Source organism: Mercenaria mercenaria, chromosome 10 (genome assembly GCF_021730395.1).
Source record: "Mercenaria mercenaria strain notata chromosome 10, MADL_Memer_1, whole genome shotgun sequence".
In the NCBI taxonomy this organism is placed as follows: Eukaryota; Metazoa; Mollusca; class Bivalvia; order Venerida; family Veneridae; genus Mercenaria; species Mercenaria mercenaria.
The window spans coordinates 79,079,616-79,107,595 of NC_069370.1; the positions used below are offsets into that span (position 1 = coordinate 79,079,616).

General features: G+C 34.8%; 1 protein-coding gene across 1 annotated transcript; it reads left to right on the plus strand.

Annotated features, from left to right (window-relative positions):
* Window positions 1-83: 83 nt before the first annotated feature.
* On the plus strand, window positions 84-27,808 carry LOC123560136 (proteoglycan 4-like). The gene is made up of 12 exons (XM_053517013.1): window positions 84-168; window positions 489-896; window positions 940-1,197; window positions 1,271-1,618; window positions 1,666-2,078; window positions 2,292-2,621; window positions 3,474-3,600; window positions 4,106-4,300; window positions 7,328-7,415; window positions 7,673-7,808; window positions 7,920-8,054; window positions 27,755-27,808. Exons 1-12 carry the CDS (start codon window positions 84-86, stop codon window positions 27,806-27,808), a joined length of 2,577 nt encoding a protein of 858 aa, XP_053372988.1.
* The last annotated feature ends 172 nt before the right edge of the window (window positions 27,809-27,980 follow it).

The window sequence follows — 27,980 nt, forward strand, 5'->3', positions numbered from 1 at the left end:
ACAGCCACAGTCAACACGTACCAATGCAGAATAACCACCACCAACACGTACCAAAGTAGAACAACCACCACAAACACGTACCAATGTTAAAACAACCACTACCAACATGTACCAATGCAGAACAACTGCCACCAACACATACCAATACAGAACAAGCACCACCAACACGTACAAGCCCGCCCGCTTAGCTCAGTAGGTAAGAGAGTTGGTCTACGGATCGCGGGGTCGCGAGCTCGATCCTTGGGCTGGGCGTATGTTCTCCGTGACTATTTGATAAACGACATTGTGTCTGAAATCATTAGTCCTCCACCTCTGATAATTCATGTGGGGAAGTTGGCAGTTACTTGCGGAGAACAGGTTTGTACTGGTACAGAACCCAGGAACACTGGTTAGGTTAACTGCCCGCCATTACATGACTGAAATACTGTTGAAAAACGGCGTTAAATCCAAAACAAAACAAACAAAAAAACCAACACGTACCAATGCAGAACAATCACAGCCAACACGTACCAATGCAGAACAACGGCCACCAACACGTACCAATGTAGAACTGCCTCCACCAACACGTACCAGTGTAGAACAAGCGCCACCAATAGGTATCATTGTAGAACAACCAACACCAACACGTATCATTGTAGAACAACCACCGTCAACACATACCAACACAGAACAACCACCACCAACACGTACCAATGCAGAACAACCACCACCAACACGTACCAATGCAGAAAAAACACCACCAACACGTACCAACGTAGAACAACCACCACCAACACGTACCAATGTAGAACAACCACCACCAACATGTACCAATGTAGAACAGCCACCACCAACACGTACCAATGCAGAACAACCACCACCAACACGTACCAATGTAGAACAACCACCACCAACACGTACCAATGCTAAAACAACCACCACAAACACGTACCAATGCAGAACAACCACCACCAACATGTACCAACGTAGAACAACCACCACCAACACGTACCAACGTAGAACAACCACCACCAACATGTACCAATGTAGAACAGCCACCACCAACACGTACCAATGCAGAACAACCACCACCAACATGTACCAATGTAAAACAACCACCACCAACACGAACCAACGTAGAACAACCACCACCAACATGTACCAATGTAGAACAGCCACCACCAACACGTACCAATGCAGAACAATCACCACCAACACGTACCAATGTAGAACAACCACCACCAAAATGTACCAATGTTAAAACAACCACCACCAACACGCACCAATGCAGAACAAGCACCACCAACACGTACCAATGCAGAACAATCACAGCCAACACGTACCAATGCAGAACAACCGCCACCAACACGTTCCAATGTAGAACATCCACCACCAACACGTATCAATGCAGAACAATCACCACCAACACGTTCCGATCCAGAACAACCACAGCCAACACGTACCAATGTAGAACAACCACCACCAACACGTACCAACACAGAACAACCACCACCAATACGTACCAATTTAGAACAACCACCATCAACATATACCAACACAGAACAACCACCCCCAACACGTACCAGTGCAGAAAAACCACCACCAACACGTACCAATGCAGAACAACCACAGTCAACACGTACCAGTGCAGAACAACTTCCACCAACACGTAACAAATTGATGTAGAACAACCATCATCAACACGTACCAGTGCAGAACAACCACCACCAACACGTGCCAATGCAGAACAACCACAGCCAACACATACAAATGCAGAACAACCACCACAAACACGTGCCAATGCAGAACAACCACAGCCAACACGTACAAATGCAGAAAAACCACCACAAACACGTGCCAACGCAGAACAACCACCACCAACACGTAACAATGCAGAACAACAACTATCAACACATACCAACGCAGCACAACCTCCATCAACACGTACCAACGCAGAACAACCACAGCCAACACGTACCAATGCTGAACAATCACAACCAACACGTGCCAATGCAGAACAACCACCATCAACACGTGCCAATGCAGAACAGCTAACACAATCAGCCTTGGATCACTACAGAAGTGAAGCGACTGAGCAGGTGGAAGGGGCGTGCATACGCTCGGGCTCGAAAGACAAAGAGACATAAGGACACCAAAAGATATGAACATATCAACATTTCTTCGAGAAATGCTTGTAGATCAGCATATAATAATCATAAGCCCAGAATCAACAGCAAATTCAAAGCGTTTCTAATTTCTGGAGTTCTATCAACTGTAAACACAATAGCAACAATGGTGTTTCACCCTTGAAGGCAAAAGATGGTTTAACTCACGTGGATAGTGAAACTAAAGCAAATATTTTAAATGAACAGTTCTCATCAGTGTTTAACAAAGATGAAGATGTAAACAAAATCCCTGATATGGGCACAAGTCCTCACCCACCTGAAGGCAACATTAAAGTGACAATGCCTGGTGTCGAGAAACTTTTATCCGGAATTGAACCACATAAAGCTAGTGCCTCTGACGGAATCCCAAGGCGTCTGTTCAAGAAACTAGCCTCTGAATTGGCACCAGTATTCACACTTTTCTTTCAGGTCTCACTTGATCTTGGTACAGTACCGGATGAGTGGAAGACAGCCTATGTGCCACCTATTTTCAAAAAAGAGAGATTGAAATAAGTCTAAAAACTACCGACCTGTATCACTGATATCAATCACATGCAAGCTTCTAGAACATACACTGAGTAATCTGTAGTCACATAAATAATCATATGGATAAACATTCGATATTAATTAACCGACGCCCAACATGGTTTCCGTAAAAGATGATCTTGCGAAACTCAACTCATTTTGACAGTTGAAGATCTTGCTAGAAACATTGATAATAAAGGCCAAACAGGTGTCATCTTGCTCGATTTTTCAAAAGCCTGTGACAAGGTGCCACACCATCGGCTTATGATGAAACTAAAATACTATGGGATTCGTGAGAACTTACATTACTGGGTTAGTAGTTTTTTGGAGAACCACGCCCAAAAAGTTCACCTTGATGGGTCTCAATCCTCAATCGCGCCAGTACAATCAGGAGTGCCCCAGGGAAGTGTCCTCAGGTCTTACTATTTTTGCTATTCATATATGACCTTCCGGAATACATGTCATCTAATTCAATGGTCAGATTGTGTTCTTTACTGAAATATCAAATCAGAGACAGATTCTCAGACTCACCAGCAGGATTTAGATAGCTTTCAACGCTGGAAGAACGACTGCCTTATGCAATTCCATCCGCAAAAGTGCCAAGTTCTACATATTACCAACAAGCGTCGACAAATCAAAGTTCCATATACGATCAATGGACATATACTTGAAGAAACTGACAAAGCGAAATACCTGGGCGTAAATTTTCAAAAGACTGAGCTGGAACCATCATATAAACACAATAGTTAAGAAGGCCAATAACACCAGGTCGTTTGTACACAGAAACATTTATCAATTTCACAGAAAGACGAAAGAGCTATGCTCTACAGCTTTGATACGCCCTCATATAGAATACTCCTCTGTGATCCGTTTACGGCAGCTAACATCTACAAGCTGGAGATGGTCCAAAGTACAGCAGCAAGGAAGAATGGTTTGTTCAGACTTTCGCAGCACTAGTAATGCTACAGACATGCCGCGCCAACTCCAATGGCCGAGCTTGCAAGAACGCAGAGCAAAAGCATAGGACACAATGATGTATCGGATAGTCTATGGTTTTGTTGACATCGCACTGATACATCTACAACCCATTACTGCAGCCATGGGGCACAATTAGCGTTTCCTTGTGCCCTTTATACCAACGCTTATTCTTTCCAGACCTCATAAGGTTATGGAATAGCGTGCCACTGACCACCACCAACTGCCAATCTGTTGACAGCTTCAAGGGGGCAGTACAGGCAGTCACCCTCCGTTAGACCAATACTGGACGCTGTTTTTAAATGCACTGTATATAGAGACACTTAATGACACCTATACAGCTTTACAACCACTCACATCACTATCGTACCAGTACGAGTATACACCAAATGTGGTGTCTGTACCATATGGAAAGGAACACGTACCCAAGCAGAACAATCACCACTAACATACCAACGCAGCACAACCACCACCGACACGTACTAATGCAGAACAATCACAACCAACACGTACCAACGATGAAAAACAAATACTACCAGCACCAACAAACAACAGAGAAACCACAGCACCAGCGCTTGAATCAGAAGGTACTGAAGCGCTTGATTATAGTTTACATCTGGAGTTGGAAACCTCAGTAGATGATGATATAGTTTATGGTAAGAACCTAGTACGTACGAACACTGCTTTGTGCATGTAAAGAGGAACGTTTATTTTGTTTAACACTTAAAAAGACATAGCTGGGGCAAGGACTGTCATTGGCATAAATTTTTGTATCAGTATTTCAAAAAACAAATGTACACAGTAAATTAAGCTATAAATGGACTTTTGTGGAGTTTTGACTGGGTGAGATAAAACAAAAAGCATGTGTAGTTAAATTGGTTGTTCTTAACCCCAGTACTGTATATATGCTTATGTTGTACAAATATGTAAATCTGTGTTGATATAATCTCATGTTCATCTATTTGAAACAAAATAAGAGATGACACCTTCTCCGTATATAGTGCATTGCTAGATGATCAGTAGAACCCTTAATCCTTCGTACTTTAACGCTACAGTTTTTGCTAGTTCAGAATGTCCTGTTGCTTTTTATTCTGAGCAGAACGTTTGTGCTTGTACATGCACTTTTTAAAGCTGGTTTATATCAACACAATTTTTGTCACGTGACTTGCTTTTGTTATAATTGTGATTGATGTACATGTTCACATTGGTCTATGGCCTGTGGAATCTGAAATGAAATCTTCTTCCTTTACATTCATATTCTAGAATCATCATTTGCATGAATGCTGGAAAATACACATGTACATTGCAGTTCTTTAATGTATTCTTAGGGCCAGAATTTTAAATTACATTTATGTATTGTGTTTTGTTTGTTTATTTATTTCGATATTGACAACATGGCTACAATGACAACATTCATGATATAATATTAAGATTTATTAGCAAGGAAAAAAAAATGAAATATGCATATGTAATGAACCATATCAGTAAATCAATATCAGGGATAACACAAAAAAGGGAAGAAATCCCTTATTTCCATTGTGGTCCCTGTTAGTGATGTTCTGATATAGAGAGGCATGAAACATGATATTAATAAAAAATGATAAAAGACTTAAGATATTTAATAATTAAGAATTGCACTTAATTTAAGACTAGGTACAAAGTTTGGCACAATAGGACAAAATTCTGCATGTGTAATTTAATATTTAAAAAAAAGATCCTTAACAGCACTTTTGAAAACAGCAAGGCCTGGACCGATTCCTTATTTGAGATGGAAGCATATTCCATAATTTACAACCTATAACAGAAAAAAGACTTCAAACCAAAGCATTTCGCCCTTGATAGCATAAAAGACCCACTATCACTAGACCTTGTTCTATATGAATGCACAGAGTCTTGGGTCACAAAGTATTGACTCATAGTCAGGAGATTGACCATTCTTAATTCTAATTATTTCTTCCACCCTTTTACGGACGGGTAACCAATTCAATGAAATAAAATGTTCTTGGGCAATATAGGACCTATTTTCCAGATTGAGTATAAATCTGATTAATTTATTTCGGGTAACCTGTAGCTTATTTTTCCAAATTTGAGATAAGCCGTGAAACCAGAAAGAACAGGCATAGTCAAAATGACACTGAATCAAAGCTAAGATCAAAAGTCTTTTAGTACGATCAGTAAGAAATTTCTGTTTCCTATACAGAAATTTTAACCTGGCATTTGCCTTTTTGATAAGTTAGCCATGTATTCACCAGTAAGACTCTGATCTAAAGTTGCACCTAGATACTTGACAGATTAAGTGGACTTTATAGTTTGACCATTGCAATTAATATGAAGGTTATTATCTGACCTTAACCTGGGCTTTGAGCCGAACAAAATTAACTCTGTTTTTCCTAGATGCAGGGAAAGCTTGTTATCAATAAACCAATGACTAACTGATTCAAGATCTTCTGTTAGCTCTTTTTCAATGGCTGACCTATTTTTACCAGATACCAAGATAGCGGAGTCTTCAGCATAAAGCAGTAATTTATTTTTGACTACTGCAGACATATCATTTATCTAAACGAAAAATAAAAGAGGACCTAGAATTGACCCTTGTGGAACACCACACGTTATTTTGCTAGGCTTAGAACATGTACCAGAAACATCAATAAGCTGTTGTCTCTCGGATAAATATGACCTGAACCAACGAATAATATCTTCCGCAAGACCAAGCCCTTCAAGTTTTATCAGAAGGATGGAGTGATCAACAGTATCAAACGCTTTCTAAAGATCAAGTAAAACCATACCGATGAGGTGACCTTTATCCATTTCAAACTTTATATAATCAGAAAGATGTACAAGACAAGTTTCAGTTGAAAATCTTTTTCTGAAACCAGACTGGAATCTATATAATAGCTTTTTATCATTTAAGTATGATTCCACTTGGTCATACACAACCCGTTCAAAGATTTTGGAAATAATACTAAGTATGGACACTGGGCGGTAATTATTGTGCATTTCCCCCATTATCCTAAAACCTTCATGTAACATTATAAACACCTCCGTACTTTATGGTCAACACTGATACTTTTTCCATTCCTTTGCCGGATATATATCTTTGTCATTCCTTACAACAAACCCATTCGGCGTGGGATACCAATTCATCGAATTTGCTTGTTGTATTCTTTTTTTCTGTTGAAAACCAAAGAAGGTGTTTTGCACTCAAAGGCAAAGATTCTGTTTGCTTAGTCCTTCCTTCTGTCTGTCACAACTTCCCTCAGTCAAGATTTATAACTGTGACATTGTGTTTTATTAAAATATGTCAACTGCTAAATGGAAATGCAGCCCTGAAAATTTTTCAGTGTGATAACGTTGCTGGATAATTTCAGGACTGGTCATGCTCTTGACAGCCAGAATTTCCGTATATAACCATATTGAAAATCCGATATTGAGCCGTTTGGTTTTTGACCGAGTCCCAGGTCAGATTGACAAAATATTTTTACTTTTATGGTAAGCATATGATGAAAAGCATATATGATACTGAAATGATTTTGTTTAAAGAAGATATTGTTTTATGGAGTGTTCCCAAATATAATATAATATTTTTGTCAGCTTATTAGTACAATCAATATGTACCCATATTGCCTGCCAAGAAAAGTTAAGTACACATCCTTGCAAGTTACTATCATTCTTATTCTTTACAGGAACAGAACAGATGAAAAGACGAATACAAGGTGTGGCACAACATGTAATTGTGAAACGAGAAACGACCCTTGAAGACCTTATTGACTTGTAATAAGATATAATTGATGTGACACGCCCTGTTAACCACCTAAGAGCAGAAGGGCAAGACATGGGTGGAATAACAAAAGATATTTACTCCCAGATTTGGGATAGTGATTTAAGAGTGTACTTTAAAGGCGAGGGTGTTTGTGTGTCGTATCTCCCAGTCAACAGAAGCAACGGAAGTTTTTCCTATCCTTGGACGAGTGTTAGAACATGTTATTAGTATACAAGTATTTGGATCGTTTTCTGTTGCGTTTGTGCAGATGTGCAATCTTGGCTTCGTCAGACTCTGACCAGGAGTCTGATGAAGACATACTTATGGAGGATTTTTTAAAGTTCTTACCAGAATCCGATAGAGATCTTCTTGAGCATGCTCTCTCAGAAACCTCTTGGCCAGTGGTAGTTTAAAGAGAGCTAGAGCTGTTCTCTACCTTGCATGGTATGACTGTGCTAGCAACAAGTGAGAACCTCTCTAAATGTCTTCTAAACCTATCCCAGGTTGATTTTCAGGTCAAGCCAACAACATACCTGAGGCTGATGAGGAGAAGTATTACACCTTTTGCCATGAGCACTTTCTTTGAAAGGCTGAATGCAGACTGTCTGCGAAGGTTTCTGTCTGCATTTCAACCTGACAAGGACAAGCTGGTTAGCATGCTTTCAGTTTAATCCACAGCAAGTTGTAATCTATTACCTGATGGCTCTGGTAAGGGATTTTTCAGGGGGACAGCTCCGACATTTTCTGCGGTGGGTGATAGAGACCGAGACTATGCCAGAGTCGCTGTCCGTCATCTTTAATTCGGTGTATGGTGCAGCTTGGCGCCCTGTGGCACACACATGTGGAAATGTTTTGGAACTGTCCAAAGAGTATAACTCGTACCAAGATTTTAAGAAGAAGATGTTTACATTTTACTATGTAAAGTGCCTTCATACATATGCTTATCGTGTCTGATATATGATATATTTGAAATGAAAATAAATTAGTCCTGTTTAACTGTTAAAGGGTTACATATTTACAAGTTTATACCTTAAATTTTCGTCAAATTTTGAAACTTTGCCCACTGAAAAGATTTGATTTCAAGTGTAGATATGCGGAAAGACTAGGAAAGACGTCTCTATCTCTTTATTTACACTGGATGTTGTAGTGTTTCCTATGATATTCATAATATGATTATATTGATTGCACTACATTTATAGCATTAACATCAAGGTCAGCATGGAATTTCATATCAAGCTGCTTATACCACATTTCTTTTTCATGTCCACAATTTACTAGTATACAGTCAACTCCAAATTCAGAACTTTTTGAACGTTGTTATAAAGAATTGACTGCAAGCATGCATTAATTTTACAATTAATTATTGTCTCTGTAATTTAGTATGTACCTGTTTTCGGGAAAGAGTTTCTAAAAAAGCTTATTAGCGTACTTTTTTTTTGGTTGGATTTAACGTCGCACCGACACATGATAGGTCATAAGGCGACTTTCCAGCTTTAATGGTGGAGGAAGACCCCAGGTGCCCCTCCGTGCATTATTTCATCACGAGCGGGCACCTGGGTAGAACCACCAACCTTCCGTAAGCCAGCTGGATGGCTTCCTCACATGAAGAATTCAACGCCCCCGAGTGAGGCTCGAACCCACATCGATGAGGGGCAAGTGATTTGAAGTCAGCGACCTTAACCACTCGGCCACGGAGGCCCCCTTATTAGCGTACTACTAGATCGCTTGCTTTTGTTATATATATTGTATCACATGCTATTTGTTGAATAAAATATTGTTTAAACCAAGCTGCTTATACTGTTAAACATAAGTCTGATAGTAGTGTGAAGGTAAAAGCATTTTACCCTAACTTCTCTGAAACTGCTTTATTTGATTAAACGCCTAATTTTACACATAGTATGTTCACTTGCGTTGTACATTAAGTTAAACATTTTATGATATATATATATTGGTATCAAACAATGAAACATGACATATTTGACAAAAATATTATACAGTGCAAATTACAACATTGCATATTAAACATACGTCCATCACACTACATAGTAGAGTATACTCAGCGTTTCTTCCGTATTCAGTCCATCAACAGAGAAATAATCAAAACCATGATTCAAAGCTTCTAAAAAACAGTGTTTTGAGCTTTTTCTTAAAAGTGTCTCACGTCTACTGGTAGTTTGTTTCATAGTTTTGGCCCTACAGTTTGAAAACTTTTATCACCAGATGTTTTTCGTTTGTTAAATGGTACCTCGTAACAACTTGTAACAGAGTCTGAAGACCTTTAACTACTGCTTGGTGCTATAATAATTCAGTCATGTAAGATGGAGCTTGGCCCATTGAACAGTTAAACATGACAGTTAAAATCTTAAATTCAATTCTAGCTTTGACAGGAAGCCAAAGCTTGTTTTGAACTGTCGTACTTAAAATATTGTACTTAACAGTATTGGTACAAGTGATACTGTTACTACAGTTAATCCTAAATTGAACATTCATGAATAGTTTCCTGTTGAACTAACAAAATGTTATTGACATCTACAAGATAGCATTGATCTGTCCGATTCCAACTATCCTTTGAATGAAACAGTATCTGCATTCGCTATGCCCTTGTCAATAGGAACAAGACAGGGTTTCTTTTTACAAGCAAAATGAAAAATAGCACTTTACCTTTGCCATGAATTAAAAGAAGCATACAGTCATGACTGAGACATCAACCTAAATCCAGTCAGTACAAAAAGTATGTCCTCTTGCACAAAAAGTAACAGATGAATAAACAGATTTAACAGTTTTCAAAATGTTACCACATATACCAGAATCATGCAGCCTTCCCTATAACTTCTCTTCTGTTAGTAATATCATATGCTACACTGAAATCAATGAAAAGCTGACTGCTTTTCTTTCTTGTATCTATGATACTTAAGTTGTAAGAGATGAAATTTGTTCAATGGTACTGCAATTCTTACGGAATCAACCCTGCTCATCCTCTAACTTACCATTATTTTCTACCCAAGAACTTAATCTGTAATTTAAAGCTACTAGTCGACATATTCCGCGAACATTTTTTCTCTCTTAAAATTCCAGTAAAAGTGACCAGTGGTGCAACCTTACTGACTTATGAATTTTGCAGAATTCCTTATAAATAACCAAATATAATGTGCAGAAAGGAATAAACCTTTGGAACTCTTTTTTTTAATAATGCAGAAATGCTTTTTTTACCAATATCTAATACTTAATTTTACTCACTTAATATTTTACTGTGCCAAACTTGGTTGGAGTCAACACATGGAAACTTTTCACCTCAACTGCGGGCAAGTATCTCTAAGATACTAATACAGCTGGTAAACTACAAAGCTGTAAAATGGGGATGGTTTAAGTCTAAGTAAGATGACTTGGGTATTGGAGAAGAAACAAAGTGTATACTTTGCAGAAATAATGATTTTTTTTAAAAACCTCACCATGTATACATTATATTGTCTTAGTCTTTATAGTCTTAAAATTTCGTTTCGATTAAGGCTTTTGATCTGGTGTGGTTTTCGTATATATTTTCTGCCGAGATGGTTTGCTCATTACTGCTTTCATCAACAATAGATTTATATATTAATAACGTTCTAGTATTACACAGACTTTATCATATCATTGGACCATATATAATCGGGTACGACGGTAGCAATTCGGAAAACGCAAAATCACAAACCATTATTTAGAAAATCTCTCTGTTAACACACGTTTTCTCTCTTGTTGAAACACCCCCAAAGTGACAATAACAGCAGTTTTATGCTAGAATAATTAATTAAAAATTATTGTATCAACACTGCATTGGCACGTGAGTAAGCGTCAAACCCAATACACCCGACACAACTAATTCATCAGTATAAATGAAAACTAAAACACAATTGGGAAAAGGCCGCGACTTTATTTAAAGATTTATCATGGCAAATGGCAAGGTGATATAATGTTTAAAATGAATACACTATACATACAACTCAACATGTATACTGGAAATTACATTACTTAATTTCATTTACCATAAAAGCGAAAATAACTGACAAGGAAAAAAAATGAATCAATAAATAAATTTAATATAATTTGTATCCCAGCGAAAGAACAGTTATCCCAAGCGATGACTGCATGGGGAAAACTTGCCAAGGATACACACGAGTCAATTGCGAGAACAGAAGTACGTTACTGATAAATCAAAACAGTATACTCGCAAAGAAGAGCCAAAATATCACGGCATTATAGTATTATTTTTCATTTAGATGCTACAATCGAAATCGTATTAAAACTGAAATATAAACCTTTTTGTTACGAAAAACAAATTCGATTGTATATTTCTCAAACGGAATACGAGCCGCCCACGAAAAACCCCCTCCCTTATTTTAACTAGGGCAGGAGGAATCGTGTTTCCGTAGCCAATGTGTAACACATTGAAATGCTCAGACTATCCCTCGAAATACTGAAAAACGGAACTAATTCATGCATGCTCAGATATATACCAAACCAGTACAGGTTGCGACACTATATGCGAGACTATTATCTATGATATATTTCTACACGGACTCGTGAGCTTAAGTTATGAAATCAATAATTTAAGATATTTTTTTCCTTTTTTATGTAAAGTATTCAGTTTAAAAATACTCAAAAGAAGTCCCTGTCCAGATAGCCAGTCACGTGATCTAACTTTCAAACAAGATTTGAATACGTTGAGAAGCTGTAACATTTGATAATATTCCTTAACTAACAGATACTTTACGTAATTGCCATGTCTGTATTTGCAAAATGCAGGAGCAGAAGAACACCAAAACAAATGTATTTGATAACAACATTTGACATACATATTTTTATTATTATTATGATTAATTGAATAACAGTGCTCATCATGACCTAATGTCCCGAAGATAGGTCTGCAATGGGAAACGGAAGCACGTATAGAAAAGACTGCAAACATCCTTGAAGCATATAAGTGCAGACCCATGAACGAGACACTATGTCAAGGCTCCCTGTAACACTATTAAGGGCTCATTTTGCGTTCCATAAACCTATATAAACCATGGTCAGCCGCTACTTAGCTAGACAGGACGAACAAACAACCACAGCTAGAAGATACAAGGCGCATTTTCACACGCATGAATATTCAATTTACTTGATAGATTACTGATTTAAAATTTGAGAAGAATACTTTTGCTTTGGTACTCCCCGCCATGCAATATCAAATTAAAACATAATTCTGTGTAAACATTTAAAGTCGCGATATAAATGAATGTAAACTTAACATGTTTCTTCCAGAAAGAGTTTCTAGCAATTTAACAGAACATTTTCTGGTATTTTAACAGAACATTTCAAACAGCATTAACACCTAAAATGTTTGTCCACTTAGATACTTCATTTAATAACCTAGACATTTTATGTCCACAATATTGCTATTTCTATAACTATTTGCACCACTACATGTTTCATTCCAAAGAATCCTTATAGATATTTTTCATTCAACAAAATTGACCAGTTATTGTATATATCTGTAGGAATAATATTCCGCTATTGTCCTTTTCCCAGGTAAGGTATATGCGTCTAAAACTGATCAACCAGCAGCCTGAAAAATAGATGAACAAAAGCAGCAAAGATTTCCGATTCATTTCAAACTATATATAACTATAAAGAATAACTTGACATATGGGAACGGGTGGGTGGGATAAATTCGGTGAAATGCTATGATATAATCGTTGTCGTCACGATCTTCCTATACATGGGACAGGTTTGCAGGAGTCCATGAAAAATAAGCAGATTTATTATGCACAAATGTAACATAAATCCAATCAGTTTAATACTTACATTTCTTCACCATTCAACAAAATTTATTCATTCAATTATGCTCGTTTCTACAAAGAGTGAATATGAAACCTAATTTTGCTACGCGAAATTATATTATATAGATGTTTATCTGCATGTAATTATGGACATTTGTATCTCAACTACATTTGTAATTCGCATGTACATATATTTCGTATATACTGTGTCTTTATTGTATCTAATTGTATTGTATGATTCACATGTCCTTCACTAATGGAGGAAATAAAGAAAGATATATTATTTAATTTTACTTTAATTACTGAAAGGACGCCTGACACTAATTACTATTACAAATGTAATCCAGCAGATGCCTCAAAAATGCATACGTTTTGTCATAAATGTTTTAACAAATCTGTATATATAACGTGGGACGTTTCCAATGACACATTTTGAAGTGAATTCTGACCCTGTTCCCGATCGGAAACTGCATTGATATGATATATAACAACATATAAAACATAATATATAGAGAATGAGCAAATATATGTTCAAATATTCTCATAAGTTCAATTATTAAACCGAGCGCTTACGACTTTTATAAAAGTATTTTCGCGGTCTTGTATCGTGTTTTCGCGTTTTCGCCCTACTTACCGCGAAGGCGAAAACACGAAAACACGATGGGAGATTGTACACTATCGCACTTTCGCCTTCTTGTTGGACATGCGCAAACATGGAAGACGAACTGGACCCGCGTATCAGGAAGTATTTTAGCCGGTTTTGTCGTGTTCTCTTTAAGAGATTTTGAGATATTTTGCTTAACGGTTTATATAATCTGTAAAAACGTTTAAATGGTGAAGTATTTTAAACATACAAAACAGTGTATGCATTCGTTAAAACACTGATGCACATGTATAACTTTAGCAGAACAATGATAAATTTCAATTAGGAAATTAGGAAATTTTAGTTGATTAAATCTGCAAACCGGATCCTGTTTGTCTTCTGTCTAGGAATATCACCTGATCAAGGTCAAACATCAATATTCTCCTCCTGTATTTGACTGGACTTAATTCCAGGATATGGGATCACGTGATTAAAATGCACAGATATAGATACCGAAATACACAGAGGTAAAAGTCGAATTTTTGTTGCTTGGTGTTTTTATTTCTTTCATACATGTTCCAATCTGGAGCTATTTTTATGCTATTTCTGTTTGGCTAAAACTTTCTTTTTCGTTCAAACACATCAAAAATGAACATTATAGTCATCGCCTGTACATAATTTGAGGTGTTTAGACTAAGTAGAACATTTAAGCTAAAAAGCGATATACCTAAAGAAACAGCATAAAACATCTCTAAACTTCAATTTTTCTGATAGAACAAGCGCCAAGCAATAAATAAACAAGAGGACCAACTGGTCCTGCGTTCACCTGAGTAAATGCAGCTTACTGCATTTAAACAATAAGAAGATACTAATATAAGCCTATGTAGCACTAAGTTACTCCTGGGGTGGTGCCAATTTGACCCTGGGTCCATGATTTGAATATCGTTCGTAATTGTCTAGTAGACAATGGTACACACCTTCAGGTGACATATAAAAGCACGAGTTTTTAGCTAAGTGTATGTTCATGTTGGTATCAGTACATCTGTATCCACGTCTGTCATTACATAATCACAATATCTCATACCCTGAATTATTCGCATATCAAGGGTTGAGTGGCACAATGTGCCAAAGATATGTATTGAATGAAGGTATACCTTTAAACTAAGGTTCGACAAAACGTGATTCCAATTATCATACACAAGCATACAATGAGACTGACACTATAGGTTGAAAAAAAAATAGAGCCATAATTCTTACTACTTACGATAAATAGGCAATCACTCTGCGTATCAGGTCATACCTTCAGAATGCCTGAAAAGTTCTAACATATATGTTAAATCATCGTGTTTTTTTTGCGGTTTCGCCTTCGCGGTTGAGAGGGCGAAACACGAAAGTACGATACAAGATCGCGAAAACACGATGCGAAAAATATCGCGTTTTCGTGCTATCAATATCACTTCGAAGGCGAAAACACGAAAATACGATGGGAGATGGAGGGCGAAAACGCGAAAACACGATATTAATAGCGCGGAAACGCGATATTTTTCGCATCGTGTTTTCGCTTCATCGCATCTTGTTTCGCGTCAATGTATCGTGTTTTCGCGATTTCGCCCATAGGACGACAGCGCGAAACCACGATGGCCCTCTGGTCAGTTCGCTCTGTGTCTGTACTAGTAGAGGATGAATTTAGCGCCCGGCTAGCTGGTTTGCTATATGGAAAGCGCCTTTGAACGTGTTTATCATGAAAAGGGCGCTATATAAATCAGGTATAATAATAATAATAATAATAATAAAATAATAATAATAATAAAATGCCAATTTCAACGTGAGCATTGAAAATAACTCACGGCAGCTTAGAAAGAAGAAAATAGAATATTGTGTTATAGTGTTAATACTAGAGTACAAGACATTTCAGTAAGTGCGTTATATGGTGTAGACTCCATTTGCGATTTTTTCATAGAAATGTTGTTTTTTTTCCCTGCGTTTATTCACCTGGGTATAACTATTCAAAGAAGTAACCGATGTATATTTAAATTGAAATGTATAATAATAATAATACATAAATGCAGTTTCCGATCATGAACAGAGTCAGAATTCACTTCAAAATGTGTCCATGGAAACATCTCACGTGTCTGGAAGAAGAACTGACTAGCATTCTGACTTTTATCGTCGCAGCGGGAATAATTACCTCTCTGTTAGACTTCCAATTTTCTCTAATGCGAACGGCTAAAATCTCGAAACCACCCAGAAAATCAGTTAAGAAGTTTTGTTTTATTCTTTTATTTGCGTGATTATCACCAATTAAGCCGTATTCAGGATGACATTTTTGTATAAAGTAGACCGTACGATTATTTTTTTTCTCAGCGCGATGATTTTTTCCGATCATAAGTGTATGATCAAGTCCACAGTATTCCGTATAGAGAATTACCGACACTCGGCATGCGCACGCCGTAATCTGTTTATAAACCTAATAACGACCTATTGTATTCGCTACTAAAATTGGGAAAATGTCCCCTAAATTGCAATTAACGTGTCTCAAGAAAAGAACGTGTGAACGAGTTTGATTATCGAATAAAATGCTCTTATCTTGAGTGCTGCTTCTTTATAGATAAAAATAACAAAGGTAAACAGTAGTTACGTCATAATACACCAAAATATGGCCGATGTATTCAAAACGCTTGTGTTGAAAAGATCATTTTTAGGTTGTGATTCTCCACGGTGGATGATATATCAGAGTAAATAATTTAGTGGATGTACAGAAATTGTCGCAGAAAGGAAAAGGGATTTCTTTATTTTAAAAAAGGGACCCGAAAGATTCAACGTGACGCAATGGTTTTTATTAAGTGTAAAGAAGGCCACATAAATGCAGGAAATTAAGTATCATTATTTGCTTGTTTCTTATACGCCTTTTCACTTTACATAAAACCATTGGAAGAACATTCACATCTTGGATAGAAATTAAAAAATAAGCATAATTCATACAAATATCTGACTAAAATGTTATTCATTTCGTCGAATGGTTCATTTCATAATCAGCCTTCTACTTTCTGATTTTCGACAAAAATAAAGCACATGTTTACAAATGAACGTGGACAATAGACAGAAATGTTCAATTATAAACGCAAGATTGTATAATTTGTAACAATTCAACACCACAAGTGTAACTTAAAATAAATTGAAAACCACTTCATATTCTCCTCGCTAGCACCGCCCCTTCCTGCCACAGTGCCAGTATTATAATTAGCTACAACACGCGTTCAGTTGACAATATGAAAAACTGGAAATTCATTGGATAAAAGAGCAGCGCGGTGATAAATCAGCGGTTTGTGAGTTGCTGACACTATTATCAGAGTTTTGTGGTAATCACACATAAAGCGAGAATAAATTATGATTAATTTGGAATTATTTGAAGCGTTTTGTCGCATTTTCACCATTGTAATGATGCGCGTTGTGTATTGCTAAGCGGCACATGAATTGCGGAGAAAAATCTTCTACAAAATAAAGTCTTTGATTCTACAAGTCTACCATAGGGTAAGTGCTAGCAATTTAATTTGTTTAATTAAGTTCAATAAATACATATGATCCGCTAAATATTTTAATACGTTTTGTGTGCAAATTTTATTAATTTCTTTTTTTTCTGTTTTCGCACTTTAGATTCTGTGTTTTTATTATTTTTTTAATAAAATAAAATACATCCATTTTATTGAATACATATGCAACAATAAATGACATAAAAAAAATTATGAATGAATGAATAAAGCACGCACAATATAGGCAAAATAGAAAAAAAGTCGCGTCGTTTTAGTTTCGCACAAATAATATTATAAATACTCATCTGTTTCAATAACTATTATAATACGCACAATTTGTGCGCCACATAAATGGAAATTGTTAAATTAAAAAGAATTCTTTCCTCCCCACTGCCCCACTTCTTCGCTTTAATTAAATTAATTAACAAAATGATATTATACTAGTACCACCGGAAAATATATATCAGAATTTAACATTATTTGTTTCGACACACGGAAGTATCAGAAAAACAGACGGTATATATATATTACTTTTTAATTTTTACTTATCTTTCCATAAATATTGAAAAAAGAAATGAAAATGGACACCCAAATAATATCAATCAGTTTGTTTTATGTGTAAAACTGGAAAAAAAAGAAGAATTTCTTTTTGTTTAATTATTTTTGCATAATATTATACAAACATCACTGAATGAATATTTCATTTCAATATTAAGAAAAATATGCAAATAAATAAGCGAAAAAATAACGAAACGTTTTGGAGAAAAAAAAAAGAAAAGCAGGTTTCATTGAGAAAGTAAAATCATCGTAAAAATATATTCACCTTTCAGTCAATTTACTGTTTTATTGAAATGATAAAATATAGAATATCAGCTTGCGAGGACGTATTGTCTGAGTCATTCATTAATTTTCAGAATTATTTTTTGTTGTTGTACATAGTTTGAAAAAAAAAACTAAAAGAAATGGGGAAAAAACCTGCCAAACAACTTGATATATTACATTATCACAAAAATAAATTTCTTAATATTTGAAAAACGTATCTGGTTTTCATATATTTTTGAAAATATTATATATAAGACACGGCATCGTGTTTTATCAACAAATAACATATCGTATTTGTGCAGTAAAATATGTAAGGAAAATGCATTTTGCATGAACTAGAATTTTCATCAAAAGATATATGTACAGCACAGAAAACAAATTCAGTCCCACGCTTTTATAGAGTTGTCAAATGCTGATGAAAACTAGAAAACATTTTTGTTAAGAGTCTTTTAGAGCAATATTACCCGTTTCAGGTCTGAGAATAAATATCGCTACTTTAATTTATTTGAATAAATAATTTAAAATCATTTAAAATAAAGTATCAAACTATTATTTAAGGTAGTGATATTTATTCTCAGACCTGAAACGTGTAGTATTGCTCTAAATCAGTGTTTTCAAATGACTCTAAACAAAAATGTTTTCTAGTTTTCATCAGCATTTGGCAAAATTGTAAAAGCGTGGGACTGAATTTGTTTTGCGCAGTTTTCAAAAGGTATATGTAGAATAAAAAGTGAATTTTTGAATAGAAATTATTCAACAATTTTGACTCAGTCTTGTATGAATATACAAGTACTACATTATTTATCTGAGAGTAGAAACATCTTTATTATGGTTTAAAATAAATGTCTTTTATTCAGGAAATCGCCATCTATTTTTTCGGTGCATAATTTTTCCAAATGGTGCTTTACTTTAATGCAACAATAAATTTGTGATATAACTGAAATTGAATTTAGGGTTATATTTTCCACCATGAAATAAATCAAAACATCGAATTTATAAATAAGACAGAAGTATATATTTTTCTAGAGATATCATTGTAAAATTAACTGAAATACATGTATATGAAACAGACTACAAAATATTAGCACTCTTATCGTCCGTTTTATGTATTTCTGTATTATATCAAATTTAGATAAAACAAAAAAAGTTTCACCATTGTCCCCACAAACAGAAAATGTATATATCACCAATACCAATACCCGTTTGTGAATTTCTTGTATATATGTTTTGTGCACATGTTACTGCAAAATGATTTTTTTTGTAATCAGTGTTCCTTCAATGAAATTCTTTTCTGTTCTGTTCTAACTAATAGAGATATAACAGGCATGTGATCTAAATGTTTGAAGTATCTTCACGTAAAATATATATACATTGCAGTAATAATGCAAAAGAACAGAACAGAAATGTTCTAGCCTGTTCTATTCTGTAATAATGAAAGGGTTTAGCTTTTATTTCTCGTGGAAAATGCAGTAGTTTCAGCTAGTTTTCAAAGGTTTAGATGCTCAGTACCATTTATTAGCTTATCATACATGTATATTAGTATTTGTGGCCTCCTGTAACTAGTGGAAAATAAACTTGTTACAAGCATATTTTAAATACTTCTGTAACATTGTATCAGTTTAGAATCATATAACCAATGAATTGCCGTAGCAACTTTAAGACTTAATATAATTTTATGTTATCCAGTGATACTTATATCAAAATTTTAGTGTATTTTCTGCAGTAGGCATGTGCAAGAACTTTACTGGTATTTCTTTTTATTTTACTGATGGGATTCAGCTATATGTATATGCAGGAACTGATGTTTGTTTGTGTGTATGTGTAGATATGGATTCACGCTACATGTACAGAACATTTAGTCATGTTTCAATTGTAATTTACCAGTGCCCTGTGTCACTGGGTCATCTAGAAATTGATGAAAGGAAACCAGCTAAAATTCTAATCTCTGATCGAGACGGCATTTAGAAGAATCGGATAAAAATCATATAAAGGGAAAAATTCATCACTCGCATTTTATATATACGCTCATTTACTATAGAGTTTAAACCATCTTGTGTATAAAACAAACTTTCCATGTAGCATATAACAATTTTGACATTAGATTGAAAAGAGAAAGTACATGAAAATTGTTAGCAGGATTAATTATACAGATTTTTCTTTAATTAACGGATATTTTCTGAATTTTACATCCAGGAAACCGGAATAGTTACGCTCTATTTCCATCCCATGGTTTCATTTGCTGCATATCTAAAATTCCATTTTTGAAACAATTTACAAATAAATTGTTATCAATTAAGAGAATGACTACATTTTGATTTGACTGCTTGCTAACTAAATTTGAGGAAATTGGAGGTAATCATTAAAAATAAAAGACCTCACTATTTGAATGCACAGAAAATATAAATGTATATTTTTTTCAACGGATTTATGACAATTTATAATAAAAAAATCTCCCACAAAAGCAGTATATTGAATCTAATTTTATCAAAGATCCATATATTTACAAATATATCCATTAACAACATACATGTGCAATTTTTCTATTTCAGTATTTTTATTTTTGAGTAATTGAATATTACTGTAAAATTAATTATCTGGTAATTTTAAAGTGATATTTTTCACTGCCTGGTTCGGAACTCTTTGCTTTAAACTATGGAAAAAAATAAATGATTAGCGTTTTTTTTTTGTCTTACATTTAATATAAAAAGCATCCTTCACTCAAGAACACCAAATCTTACATTCTTTTGATAAAAGATATAGCCATTTGAATACAATCTTGTTAATTAAAAAAAAAAAAAGTTCTTCTTTATACTATGTCACGTGTAAAAGCATGCTTTGTTTAATTGTATTATGCATTGTACACTCTTGTGTTACTGTAATATGTAACTAGAGTTAATAAAGTGATGTTCTGTTCTGGCAGCTATTTTGGGCACAGTGATATCAACATTCTGTCCTTCTATGGGCATCACCATAAATTGAAAATCAGTGAATAACAACTAAGAGAAACATATATTGTGGGCCAAATATAATATTAACCTTAGTACGTGTGTAGAAGTGTATGCCTTAAATTTAAGCTCCATGTTTAATTGTATTTAACATAATTTTTACATAAATACAATATTTGGTAATGCCCATAATAATATAAGTGCTAAAAAAGGCTGCCGTTTAATTAATTGATATTTAAATTTCCATATCTTTTTTGTTTATAATTTTTTCGCTAGTTTATAGTATTCATTGAATTCTTTCCAAATATATACATTGTCAAATGTTGAATATTTCCCTTTAACACAAGTCCCGGTCCAATGGACCTTTAAGTCACGGTATCAATTTCATGTGTAACTTGAAATTAAAATCACATATAAATTTAAATATGCCAAAAATTGTAATCAACAAGTTTATAATTGTAGGCAAAGAGGCATTATTATTATTTCTAATATACTTTTCTCTGTTAAAACACTCTTACGCTAGAATGACGTCACGTTAACGTGCGGTAACGTCAATGTTTTTGTTGCGACCAAGAAAGGGCGCTACTATATCTTATCTACTGTTTTAGATTAAGGGTATATTAGAATCGAAATAATTTATAGCAAAATCGTGTTTTAACACTATTTATACACTCGGGCGGGAATATGTCGTACAAAGAATTTCACTCGGGCTGCGCCCTCGCGAAATTATTACGCCCGACGTATAACCGCCCATCGTGCATAAATAGTGTTAAAACACTCTTTTGCTTTAAATTATTTCTTAAATAACCGAAATAGTAAGTTTTATACACAATGTCACATATCATTTGACGTTATTTTAAAGTATTTTGCTTTTACTTTTGATAAAGGTAATGTTGTTGTTGTTGTTGTCGTCGTTGTTGTAGAGATTTCACGAGTAGTTAAGCAACATATAGGATTATTGTTATATATTTCAATAAGCGCATCTGGTTTAAAAAAATCAGAACATTGTTATTTAAATCAAATTTATGCACTACAGTTTATAAAACACTTGTACGACACGACTGTGTCTTTCAGACATTTAAGTACATTTGTTTAAGAAATTATTTATAGCAAGAGTGTTTTAACACTATTTATGCACGATGGGCGGTTATACTTTGGGCGTAATAATTTCGCGAGGGACGTATTACCGTCCGAGTGTATAAATATTGTTAAAACACGGCTTTAAATTATTTTGCTTCTAATATGCCCTTAATCTAAAACAGTAGATAAAATATAGAACCGCTCTTTCTTTATCGCAACAAAAACTTTGACGTCACCGCACGTTAACGTGGCGTCATTCTAGCGTAAGAGTGTTTTAAAAGAGACATGCATATTAGAATTAATCATATTATATCACTGTTTGAAATACACTTATTTTAGTATCATTATAATGTCTACGAAGAAAAATATGAAATCAAGGGTTTGACAACACGTTCTTCCAAAGAGCACACACACACACGGAACGAAAAAACACATACATACATGAGCAATACTAAGATAACATATACGACAGGTTAAAATTGCGTGTTTTCAGAAATGTTCAAGAAACAAACAAAATAGAAAAACGCAGCAAATAAACAACAATACATTTTAGCATTTGTTACTCGTACACGTACACGCATTAACTCTCAACCGTTCTTATTGATGCAATGTTCTTGGAGTTGAAATGCAAGAACAAAATCAGGGAAGTTTTAAGAAAAAAATGAGTTGAACATATTTCTGTAACCGACTTTTAGGCATCCACTTAAATACTTATACATAATGCACTGAAAACTTATTGCTAAATTTTAATGTTTTGAAGCACCGAAAGCTTACAGTAAGATGATATTTGATGCAGTGAATTCTGTCTTGAAGACAAGATGCTTTATATAATGATAACATATGCTGTAGAAAATTGATATCCACAGAAAATCGCAGTCTTTGTTAACCTTTAGACTGCTGGTGGCAAGTGATTTTGCCTTTGCGACTAGTACAGACCAGGATCAACCTGCACGTCCGTGCAGGCTGGTCATGGTCAGTACTGTTCGCTATTCAGTCAATACATTTTCAGTGAACACCCCTTCGAATAATGAATGGTACTGTCCAGATTGAATGATAGACCAGTTCATTTTAGAAATTTGGCAGGATAAAGGTTAAGTCACACAAAAACACTTTAGGTCATATAGCAACAATAAAGGACGAACCCAGGTGCTCCATCGGGTATTATTTCAACCGAAGATAAGGACCTTGGAAGAACCATTGGCCTTTAGCAAGTCTTAAGCAAGTCACCACTTAAGTCGGTGCTAGGGGGCATGAGAGGTTTTGCACATTGCATTACCTCTCATGAACCGACTCAGTCAAACCGAGTCTGCTATTATTCTGCTTGGTGCATTCTGTGCTTCCAAAGGATACTTTTACAGATTTTATTCAAATGGAAGAATTACAAACGGCAGAAACAGCAAGTGATTCGAAAGTTACTTGTAGTCTGAGGAATATTTCAGCTAAATTCTGCAACATTTCATCTTGAATACTACAATAATTTATAGCCTGATTTCTGTGCTTGTTGCATTTGAATTACGCATTATTTGAACCACACCATAGATATTTATTAACATTTTAAATTGACGACAATGGATTTCAAGAAAAGAAATGGCAGTAACCTGCAAAACAACTTCATGGATTGACTTTCTACTCTCCACACATCTAACACCAGCTTTTTATTCTTAATAATTGTAATTTCTTGACTTGTTAAACAACAAATTGACGTTTGTAGAAAAATAAAGTAACCTGATAGAAACTGCTTGAAAACAGGCAATTTACCTCTAAGAATCTTAGCGTTATAGGTATCTATACGAACTCGCATAAGAGCGTGCACAAAAGCTTGTATAACGCAATTCTGGACAAACATTACTCGAATTAATGACGAAATATTACTACCTGACGACGTTTTAGAAATTACTTAAAGTCCCTAATTCGCCAATTAATTCTGATATTTGTCAGAAATTGGCACGGCATGGGTCCATTTTCAGCGACTTGTGTTTCCACTTTGCAAATAACCAAGTTACACTTTGCAAATGGTCTTTAACTACGTGCTCATTTGTTAAGGAAATTCAATATCCGCAGGAGGCGACTTCCAAAGGCATGATTTCTTCGCGACTGGCGTTTTATGGCAATTTTCTTGGCATTTTCCGATATTATACTGAATTAGCTCACATTATATTCAGTTATCAAAGTAATTTCTTCAAATTTCATGGTATTTTTGTCATTTTGAAGCACTTGGAGTTGTAAGGAGGTAAATCACGGAATTCTTTCTGTTTAATGGATTCATTTCTGCCTGTAGAGTGGTCCATTAGAAGAACACTCGGCTTAGTGAACATATTGTAGCACGATAATGTACAGTTACAAGGTGCAGTTAGTCCGAGGCTTGAACCCGGAACCCATCGCTTACAAGGCGATTGCTGTATGATCTAAGTTTATCAACTGCCTACACATATTATTTCCTTTTAAATACATTTAACCAACAATATTTTCCCACCATTTTGCAGAATTTCAGAGGGTGCTTAAATAAGCAATTAAAAAGTGTTGGCGAATAAGTAGTGATCTACCGTCTGAATCGCCTACACATGTTCTGTCCTTTAAAGTTATCAATTCATATACAGTACTGAAATATGATTCTGATTGCTTGAACGACTGCGCATGTGCATATAACGTTATCACCATCGTCATCATGATCCTGTACATCACCAGGATCATCATCATCATCATCATCATTACATGATCATAATCATCATCATCATCATCATCATCATCATTGTTATTATTAATGTTATTATTATTATTATTATTATTATTATTATTATTATTCAAGTAATATACAAGTGTCAGTGCCAGGTGACACAGTCCACGATAGCCTTACCACATCAAACGCAAGTTCAATATATAAATGCGTGCTACTACATATAGTAAACAGCTAAAACTATACTGCATATAGTCGTTCAATACGTTAGAATTTTAAGACACATATATCTTGCTAAACTCTATCTTTCACTTATACCCGTTTACCTCAATTAAGTATATTTAAATATGGTTCTTTATTCAGTCATTTTACTGATCTCTTGAACGCTTACTAGATGAATACATGAAGACCCGCTTCAACTTGAGGAAATATTGAAATTAAGCCACATCATACCACTGACAAGGACGCAACATCTAAACAACATACTTTCACAAAAATAGTAACAGTGTATAAATTTGCAGAGTCAGGGAGAATGACGAGACTGGTAATTAAAGACGGAACAAGTCATTTTCTTTCCTGAATGGGGAGTGAAAATGTCTCTCCCGAGATCGTCTTAACGTCCAATTAATTGTTAATTGCGAGTTCTGGTAACTGTCTCATATGTTTTCATTCCGTACCTCTTTCCTTTAAATGTGTTTGATCGAGAAATAGAAGCGCAATTTGCAAAATTAACCTCATTGGGAATTTGTAAACGTCTTAAACAAGCACTCATTATATCTGATTGTGCTATGAATGACAAAAACATCGTTAGTTCTCCTCACTGATTTCTTCATTTGCATCAAATACACCGGTATATACTTACGAGTGCTAAACTGAAATATTTGATAGGAGTGTCTCAATATGACACTGACATAATGATATCAGTAACGAACATTTTGGAAGAAATAAAAGTATCTATCTGCTATTTCTGTAAGAACCAACTTCTAGGTCAAATATTAGCCATTGCGATGAATGTAGTCACTCTGGGCATTACAATATCTCTCGCATTTTTCTAGTCACTCTGCGTTTCGCAATATCTTCCCTTTATTTCAAATACTTCACTTGTGTTATTTTGTTCATTTAGCATTGCTTTTTCAAATGAAATAAATACGGTTTATACAACCAGTCTTCAGTGATATAATATTCTTTCTCTAGATTTAAAGTACGTACACATTATTAGACAATCTTTGTCTCTCAGTGTTGGTTTGAGTATAAATACAAAATATATTTATGAATATTCTCATGTTGAGATTTGCCAGATTGTTCTTCAACAATATATCTATAGCGCTGTAGTTCTGTTGCCAGATTGTTCTTCAACAATATGTCTATAGCGCTGTAGTTCTGTTGCCAGATTGTTCTTCAACAATATATCTATAGCGCTGTAGTTCTGTTGCCAGATTGTTCTTCAACAATATATCTATAGCGCTGTAGTTCTGTTGCCAGATTGTTCTTCAACAATATATCTATAGCGCTGTAGTTCTGTTGCCAGTTATTTAATTGTTTCTCCAATGAATGATTCGTTTTGCGCTGTAGTTCTGTTGCCAAGATTTTCTTCAAAATACATCTATGCGCTGTAGTCTGCATTGAATAGATTCGTTTTTTGCAAAGCTGGAATATTGTTAAGCAAATAGCACTTTTTTCTGATGAAAATTTCTCAACTATCACTCGATCACATACAAATTGTATAAAGAGTGAGATAGGAAAACTAAAATGACTAGATTAAAGAATCTATATGCTTTAAGTTATATATATATATATATATATATATATACTCTTTATTTCCAGTTTTCAGTGAGATACTTTTCAAACACAACATAAATTACAGATGAGAATGAATATTACAATGTAGCAAATAAATATACACAAACAAAATGAATTGTAATAGAAGTAGTTAAAGTTTTCTCTTTTAATCAAAATTATCTTGTTTATATACAATGTACATATATAGAGAAAAAGGTGTAAAACTTATATCAAACATGGTCACGATTCATTACAGAATACATATGCATGATGCTTGTTGTTTTGACTTAACTCGGGGAACGCGTACGTTTTTACGTGTTCAAAGATAAACTGACAATTGACGTTTAAACAGACTTGGAGATTTTACAATTTTTGTAATCATTTACACATATAGTTTAGGACAAAAGCCCAAACAAGAAAAAAATCCGCCATGAGGACGGTAATGATCTCCACTTGATTTTCGATGTCGGGGAAACCCGCATAACGGCAGTAAGTGTGCCTCTGGTGAGATTTCATCCGCTCATGTGCAAAACACATTAAAGAAACAATTACAAGGACATTTCATCTTTCACTTTTATTTGAAATTAAGCTGTTTGAAAATAATCTACGCGTCGACTCATGTATATACTTTGTTAATCGACAATAGAAACTGAGCTATGAATTACAAATTTAGTTGAAAAATTCACTATTCCTGAACATGCAAAATGCCTCGTATTAGACTGAAAGAACGTTTTTATTTGTTCGCAGATCGGACAGGTTTGTATTCCAAGCAATTGTATAGCGTATGTACAAATACCAGTGGTCAAATGATGTCAGAAAATTAACTGTTGTTTTACGAAGCAGAAAGTACAAATATCGCCATTTCGCATTAATATCGCCGCGGCTGTTTTAAGGATACGAAACTAGCAATTTTACAGCTGATATATATCTCAGCTAATTTGTCCTTACAGCGATTTTTAAAACAGCTCCTGGTGAAAAAAAAAAAAATACATTCAAAACGCCACTTATCAAATTTAACTTGTCATAATATTGTTTGTCTTAAGTAGTATTTTGGCAATAAATAACTTAGTTCTATAAAGTGATTAGAAAATTTAAAAATAAGAATAGAAAGTGATAAATTTTTAATGTTTAATTTTCAGCCATTGCTTCAGAAATGTGATGATATAAAAGAAAACACAAAAAAGTTCTACTAAATCCTCCTTCCGTGTGGAACCGTTTCTGAATGTTTACGTGATGACATATTACTTGTTTTTGAGAGCACTTTGGGGCCAATTAGTACTTGTTCGAACCTTAATTCAGTAAATAATCTCCAACGCTCTAGGAATATTTGATGATCATTGTTCACGCAGCCAACCCCTTTTATCG

What these genes read in the sequence shown, in the direction of transcription:
- LOC123560136 (XM_053517013.1), top strand. Translation starts at nt 84, where the DNA reads ATGTTAAAACAACCACTACCAACATGTACCAATGCAGAACAACTGCCA. An exon ending in TACAGCAGCAAGGAAGAATG is followed by an intron (nt 3,601 to 4,105) that starts GTTTGTTCAGAC and finishes ATACCAACGCAG; the next exon opens with CACAACCACCACCGACACGT. An exon ending in AACCTGACAAGGACAAGCTG is followed by an intron (nt 8,055 to 27,754) that starts GTTAGCATGCTT and finishes TTTAATTTTCAG; the next exon opens with CCATTGCTTCAGAAATGTGA.